This window comes from Atta colombica, unplaced genomic scaffold (genome assembly GCF_001594045.1).
Source record: "Atta colombica isolate Treedump-2 unplaced genomic scaffold, Acol1.0 scaffold150, whole genome shotgun sequence".
Classification (NCBI taxonomy): Eukaryota; Metazoa; Arthropoda; class Insecta; order Hymenoptera; family Formicidae; genus Atta; species Atta colombica.
The window spans coordinates 756,704-765,355 of record NW_017259240.1 but is presented as its reverse complement, the minus strand read 5'-3'; the positions used below and the strand labels follow the sequence as shown (position 1 = coordinate 765,355).

Sequence of the window (8,652 nt, the reverse complement as noted above, 5' to 3'; positions counted from 1 at the left end):
GAATACATACTAGATTTTTTTTGACAAAATTGCAGATATTCCTTTAATTACAGAGACATTAAAATTTAACGAAAAAAAATTAAGCGAATGAATGAATAAAAGAGTTAATAAATAATGGATGATAAGAAAGAGTAATAAATAATGAAAAGTACGTATAAAAATAAATAAAAGTACGTTTCTCCCTCAAAATTTCTACAACGGAAACAACAATTTTGCTGAAGTATCTAAAAATTTAGTTAAATATATATATAGATTTATATATATATATATAGACTCAAAAATAATTTTGTTGAAGAATCAAAATAATTTTATAGAAATTTATATATAATTTGCCAGTTTTTTAATACAAATTAGAACATTTTTTTCAGAAATATGAGGAAGTCTACATTTTTCTTTAAAATTCTTTACATACACATTTATGATAGCATCAAATTATTAAATTGCTTGCTGTCAAAACTCGTGATTAAAGTAGTTTTAATTGCGTTTATAATCTGGAAAAACAATTCGGCGCGCAGTTCTAAAAGACTACATATAATATACATGCAAGTACATATATAATGTATATTAATAATTCAAGATTGAATTATTTAAAAGCAATGAAGATCCAGCTTCGACCATATAATAGGTTTTTCTAGTATTGTGTTTCACATATGCAATCTAAAATAAAGATTCTTAATATTGTATACATATACTTCATATTTCTGTATTTTTAATATATACATAAAAAGAACAATTTTACTGGAATATTTAAAAGTTTAAAAGAAATTTTGTAAAACTATCAAAATAACTATATTTGTCTTTCAGCATAATCAGTAATGCTCTACAAAGTTTTGCAATTAATTTAAGCGTCTTAAGTAATTATTTTGATGGTCCAACAAAATTACCCGTGTGGAAATTCTTTCTAGGCTGTAATCGGGGCCAAGTTAACTTTCTTTACATTACTTGAGGCCCAAGTTAGGATGTTCAATTTTGGCCCAATTTAAGCTTGGCCTAATTTTGGATTGTCGCGCTTTTTTATCTAGTCCCCCCATTGGTTGGTTATCAAACTTAACTCAAATTCCCGAAAGCCAAGATAAAAATGTGGGGCCTAGATAAAAAAGCGTGACAATCAAAAATTGAGCCAAGAGTATAAAAATTTTAACCTGAGCATTTTATATAACTGTAAGTAAGGCTGATATATCCATGAGGAAATTTATCCAAGTACTTCGTATTTAATATTATAAGAAATAGAAAAATATCAGAGCGTTCCTTTCGAACCGAGGCCTAGTCTTCTGCATATTGGTAGACTTCCGTTCTGCCACTGAGCTACATAGCTTTGACACTGACAGCTTTTCTAATTGTGCCTATTTCCTCTAAATTTCTTATTCAATATTGGCCTTATGAGCATTACTGAGGCAAAATCCAAAATAAAGCTTTATCAAACTCAAGCATTTAAGGCATAGTTATAGGATATCCTATAAATTAAATTATTATCAGAGAAAAGTTGAGATCAAATTGAGCCTTATATGGATTGCAACTGGACAGGCCTAAGTATAATTATCTTTGGGAAAAAGTAGAACTAGGCCCTGTTCGGGTCGTGACTAGGGAACTTAAGTTAAACTATCCTAACTACATCCTATAAATGGGCGTGAGTTTGATAAACCTTTACTTTGGATGCCTCAGTAATGCCCATATAGGGTCAGTATGAAAGTATGAAATTCCCGGATAAATTTCCACACGGGTACTTTTAAATTGGTATCTAGTTAAATTTTTAAACAATTCAACAAAATGGTTTCTTCCGTATACTCCAATATTTAACCAAAAATAATTATAAACGAGCAGTTTTATTTTTCGAAAGTAATGGAACCTACATTATTAGTTGCGAAGAGTGTCCGTCTCTCTCAGTCGCCGCAGATGCCATAGTGCTGTTCCTTTTATCTGCCATCGTCCTTTTTTGGAATAGAAATTCAACGAATAATCGTGCGCTGAAATCGCATCGGCGCGCTCGCTATGCGTCCTGAATGCAACACGATGCATATTGCATGGCCGAAGGAAAGCTGTTCGCCGCAGCCACCGCCGCTTGCCTCCGCGTCGCAATCCTGTGTGAACACGGAGTTCTCTTAGAAATCAGAACGCGGGGCGACGTTCGTGAAACAACATTTATATAAATCTTTTTTTTACAGCTCCTGACGAGTAGACAGGAAATCGTAGCCCGAACTTATACAAGTAAAATCTCCGCGTGAGGCAAATAAATAAATCACATGCCTGATCGAGATCTCTTGTTTTCTCTCTTGACTACAGGTTTAATGTATCATAAATTAGCTCTATATCGTAATTGATATTAAATTTATCCATTATTTCTACCATTTATCGCTGTAAAAATCATTAAAAAAGCATATACTTGTGCTTATTGTATTTTTATTTTATTGTTACCGAAGCCTCGGATTTTTGCTTCTTTTATATTAAATCTTTCAACTCATATTTCTCGTGTCACAATTCTTTCGTAGAACAAAAAGGAGAGATGCAATAATAAATCGACAAGTAAGATGTTTATGATGTCCTATAACGGATGCTAGTTACCAGCCTTTACTGGAGGAAAAAAATACTATTATGGCTATACAGAATTCCGCTTTTTGTGCTCGAGTGTAATTTACACAAAGTTGCATAATTCGGTTCGCCATGGAAGATATAATTTTAGCTTTAAGACGCATCGCATTTTCATAGCTCCGCATAATCGAACCATTAAATCGTCGACATCACGGCGTGATCCAGAAAAAATCCGATGAATGCTGCATGTCGCCTGCAGTTTGAATGAACAAAGCCCGTAAATAAGTCAGAAAATGTAAATAACGAGCGGGAACTCGTGAAGCTATTGAGATTCGATTTGGTTTAATGTTAATATGTCTATATTTATTTCCTGATATTCTGTGAAATTGTAAACAAATTCACATTTTAAAATTGACAGATTCACATTCTAAAATTGCAATGAACAGAACTTGCAGACTTGTAATTTAAATCCTTCTTTTCGACCAATTTAAAAACATGATATTGTGTTAGAACGTCTTTATATATATTTCCTTTTTTTCGCTTGTTGGAATATTTCGCCATTATTGCCAGTCAGTGAATCCATGCCTGCCAGTTGACCAACTAGTAAGACAGGATGGACAATGTGTGCACCGTTTTTGTTGGTGAAATTCTGGTTCACCATCGTTGGTTTGCACGCCATCACGCGACTTTCCATTACGTCTCCTTCGTGGAAAGTTTCAGATTCTGTTGTCGAGAGTTAATTCTGTGAACTTCGCGAATAGAAGAATAATATGCAATTTCCAGGTCCAGTTTTATATCCAAAAGGAAAATGACATTAAACGATATACAAGTTTTTCTGTCCAAAAAAGTCACGCGCAGGAATAATATCTCTTAATACTCTTTTAATTAATCGTTATTAATATTTCCGATAAAATCTCGCAAAACTGCCATTTATTATTTAGTAAATAGTCATTTTTTTCAACTAATATCCATACCGCAGGAACTTTGAGAGCACATTAATCAAAAATGAATCCTTTAAAAAAATTTATTTGAGATGGGGAAATGGAGAGGAAGTAACGTAGGGGAAATACAAACACATACAGACACACGACGTATATTGTCAAAATATATTCAATGAAAAAATGATGTTGCAAAAGTTGGACAATTCTTCCGCATCGTTACAAGGAGGACTAATATTGTAGTAGGAGCAATAATAACAGTAGTGTCCTGCGTATCTTCATTTACTATTACTTTTACTTCTCGCCTAGAGAAGTACGACCGCTACCGAATGCAATTAATAGGGCCCTACAACCTATAACGGTGCCTTAAAAAAAACGCGCGAGGAACGTTCTTTATTTACAGTAATAATCAGGTCGAACCATGGAGCTTTTTTATGGATTTGTCGCGGTCTGATCTTGAGCAATATTGTACAATTACAATAACGCGCGTTCGCTGCTCGTTCTTTCTTTTATAAATAATTAATATTATCCTCTCGTCAAAATCCAGCGTTTCGCTCGAGTATTCGATATGGAGTATCAATTAATCTCTAAAAATATTCGGTGCATTTCAATTTGGATGGTACAAATATCTGTTTTTAGAGAAAAATCTCGATTATTTCGACAGATCAGCATACGGAATGAATAGTTTTGCTAAAGTGTCTAAAATTTTGTTTTGTTTGCACACACAAATCTGAAAATAATTACTCGATCATTACTCGATCAAAGAAAGTTCAAACTGTAGCAAGTTTCGATATTCTAGCAATTAATGCCTTACACAATTATTCTGATAGTCTAACAAAGTTGTTTTCAAATCTGTATCTAGATTTTTTTGGTCAGCAAAACCGTTCTTTCTCTATAATAGTCAATTGATTAGTTAATATTCGCTTCAAAATTTCCTTAATTTGTATTCGCGGGTCCTACATATTTTAAATTAATGTATCTTTGCTAAATTAAATATAATTAAATATCTTTTATTCATTTTAAAGATTTGAGGAATATAAGATTACATGATTTAAAATTATCCCATATAGGGTTTTATAATCAGCCCAATGCTGGACTATTACTTATTGAGTTCAAATACTGGCCAAATAAATGGCAAATTACGCAGTACTGACTAAGTACTGGACGATAACTTGAGACTAGTCATTTTAGCAGTCATTTGCCAATGATGGCCCAGTACTGATTGACAAAACTTTGGCCGTCATTTATCAACTAGTCATTGGACTATAGTAGCTAACAGTAATGGCTAACAGAATTTCAGCCGTCATTTGAATTATTTGCCAATAATGACTCAGTACTGGTAGACAGAACCTTAGCCATCAGTTGACAGTCATAGAATGGCTAAGTGATGGTTTCATTGTGACTGCTGAAGACCCTATATGGGATGTAAGGTTGTATGAAAAACATTTATTATAAAAAATTTTTCGCAACAGAAATGCTACTTAAAAGAAATGTCCGAGTGTGGACTCACGAATATCGATTGTGATTAAAGAATTAAAAAATGAGATTCTCAAGTAGGAAAGATAAAATACACATACGGTGAAGTTAAAAAATATCAGATAATTCAATAAATCGTTTCGTCGACCAATGTAACAATTAATATCTTTCAAACGTATAGTAAATAAAAGATCACGCGAGAGTTTCATTTGTTATCAGATGACAGCAATTGACAACTGTTCGAGAACTCGCGAAACGCAGAATTTTCACAGCACTGGTAATGTTTGCGATTTTTAGTTAGACTTAGGCGAATAAATAAATCTCGTTCACTAATTACATTGCCCTCAACGAACTTTAGTGTTTCGCGGCGGAGCACCGCAATTCGAGCTACAATAAATACAACGATTTTATCAATTAAACGGATTCACGCGTCAGCGCGTTAAATTTTACATATATCGTCTTGATTCGAAGCGAGGGCCTCGAGAAGTTCATTTTCGATTCGCGGGACGATAACGAGAAATAAACTTTTCATATGTTTCGTCCATCGAAAGAGAACTCGCAATTCGACAGAAAAAAGTCGGCGGCTCTAAAAAAAAAATGCACTCCTCGAGTCTTGCTCCACGAGTGGTCTTCGCTAATCCGCCCGCAAATTTTCGTTCGCGGAAAAGTTATTCCTCTTTTTACACGCTCACCGACTATTCACAATTCATTGTTTTCACGCACTCGCCAGCGATTTCACTCACGTCCGTAAGAGTGCACGTCCCAATACCGATGTCCTGTCGCAAGACGAGGATGTGCGACGCGCTAGCTAGAAAGCACGAACTCGGACGTCAAGGATCACGCGCAGTCCAGGGATGCCAGAGACGCAGGACTGTGAGGACCGCCGAGCATGAAGGGAGGACTCATCGGCGGCCCGCCACTTCCGGTGCTATTCCCGTAGAGCTCAAGGTCGCCGAGATTACCGCCGTCCACTCCGCCGTCGCACTTGTCGGACTTGCCCTCCTGCTTCAATACCATACGCCGCCATTTTGCTCGCGCGTTCTGGAACCAGACCTGAGAACAAGACGAGCAGAGGGTTTCAGTCGTTACGTACGACAGTTTGAGTTATCGCTCAAGTTTACATATGAACTCGCAAAATTCAATTATAAGAGAGAGAAAACGCGATTAATTTAAACAATTGATTACGGACTTAATGTAAATATTTTCAGAAAATGATAAAGTGATGTTGCGTTCGTAATCTTTAACTATAAAAATTATTTTAAACAAGAAATGTGACATAAAACGCATTATTTTTAACGATATTATTATTATTTTTCACGATATTTTTAAAGGTATTAATTATTTTGAGAATTTTTATAATAAAGAAAATAAAAATCCTTGATTCTTTAATTTTAATGAAGAAAACTATTTTGTTATTTTCCATCAATTAATTAAGAATCATTATAATCTTAGAAAATCGTAACACAGAAAAAACTATATAAATAGCCAAGTGCGACTGTGATTATGAGATGAAAGATATTATTAATATCTTTCATGACAGTAACATTTTTGACGAAGATAGAATAAAATTAGACAAAGAATTAAGAAAAAAAGAAATTTTGAATAAAATATATTTTCATTAAACAAGGAATGCAATTAAGCTACTTTGTTTAATTCCGTGAAGAAGATTGGAAAAATAATTTAATATCGGTTCTAAAATATTTTTATGTTATATAATTTGAAGTGACAAGTTGAAAGCATGTTAATGTTTTATCATCCGGTGATATCTTGGATTAATAAAAAAAATCTATAAAAACTACATATCTAAATTCTAAAACGTATAACTATTTGAAGTACAAAATACTTTCACTACATTCCGATGATTGACAAAGGAAGGTGTGTTCAAAGATTTTATCTACAATTTAAAACTTCATTTAGTACCAATTGTAACAGATTATACAATTGTCTAAAAATTTTCGGATCCAAACAACGTCATTATAATCGAGAGATAACAACGTTATTCGTATCATGCAGAAAATAATTCATGAACGCTTTATGCATCCGCAAACGCGCAGCGTTAGATAAGATATTCCTCCTCCTATTCACATGGACTCGCACACGGACACGCGTGCGCGCCTTCGCGAAGCTTCCTCTATATTTGCGATAAATGAAAGACGATGCGATCCGACGTCGCCATTTTCAAGGCAGTCTCCTCCCCCGCGGACTTCCAACGAAAGAACTCGCGGTCCGACTACTCATGCGTGTCCCACTTAGAGTGCGTGATCTCGCGCGCGCGCGCGCGCGCGTCTATCGGTGTATCTGTGCGCACGCGGCAGGCAAGTATTCGCGCGTTTTGCGATCAATATCAAGCAAGATGGCGACCAAGAACCCTATGAATACAATAGCGGCCACCTCCAACCCTCTCCTTCGGCTCGGCGAATGGGCGCAGAATCGAGGCTATGTAATAACCGGAATGATTGTTATGTGGAAGATTGGAGAAAACATGGCGATGATCTTTGAACGGCGACATTTTTTTTCAAATTCTGCTTTTTAAAATTACATTTTGCCTTACTTTAAAGAAGTGATAGTTTAGAGATTTGTATTAAGAATTATCATTACATACAGATTAAAAAATTTCAAACTCAAGGATAGAAAAAGGAAGATAAAATAAACCGTATTCTCTTCAATATATAATTATCCAGAGCGACAAATAATTTTTAAGACTGGGCCTATAAAACGCTATATAAATAAAATATTCTTATGCTTATTATTTTATTTATTCAAAATAATCTCCTCTTGCTTCAATACACTTGTTACAACGATAATTCAACTGTGATTTAAATGCATGATCCAGCTCATTTTGCCTCTAGTGTTGAAGCTATTTAGATCAGAATATCTTCGAAAAAGCATCCTTTCAATTTTAATTTCAATTTTGAGAATAAAAAGAAGAGTAAACAGAAATCGCACGAAGCTAAATCAGATGAATATGGCGGATGATTGAGTACACAGACTTGATTTCGGGCCAAAAATTAACGAACAATGAATGAATTGTGAGATGACGCGTTATCGTGCAACAGTGATCAACTTTCTGGATATTCAAGACGGATACGACGGATTCTGGCGATCAAACGCTTCAAAACTTCGAGATAATAGTTGCCAGTAACTGTTTGATGAAGCGAATTCTTTATGGATGATTCCTTTGCTATCGAAGAATGTAATGAGCATTGAACGAATGTAATGAGCGACTCTTTACCATCCAAAAATTGTTTTTATGCCACCGGAAAAGGTTTGATCGGCTTAAACAAGCGTTTAACTATACACTTGCTGCATCAATCGGAATGTTTCTGATGCATTTTTACCAAGTTTTACCAAGTTTTACGTTGAATTTAATGAACGCTCTTTGTTCCATAATAAAATTTCAACATTGAAATTTGTTTAGAAAGATTTTAAGTTTGTTTAGGAAGAACTGTCATAACTTTGTCATTTATTATCCGATTTGCAACTTGGGTGCGTTTGAAAGAAGAAAATATTATATATCTTTCTAATGATGTTCAACAAATGATGCCACTAATTGCTGAGATATAGCGCCAGTCTTAAAAATTATTTGTCGCACTATGTATTTCAATATTTCTTATTTCAATAATTTTATTTTAGTAATTTTTTTGGAATCAATTTTTCTGTACTACTTCAAAATAACCTGAATTATGTATTCTTATAATGGATTAACAGTACA

General features: G+C 34.3%; 1 protein-coding gene across 1 annotated transcript in view; it reads right to left on the bottom strand.

The window, feature by feature from the left end:
- Positions 1-5,777: 5,777 nt before the first annotated feature.
- LOC108685306 (protein apterous-like) overlaps positions 5,778-8,652 on the bottom strand; it is a 45,558-nt gene continuing 42,683 nt past the window's right edge. Inside the window, exon 6 of the mRNA XM_018190031.1 lies at positions 5,778-5,993. Within this exon, the coding sequence (XP_018045520.1) occupies positions 5,778-5,993 (216 nt within the window). The remainder of the gene's footprint in view (positions 5,994-8,652) is intronic.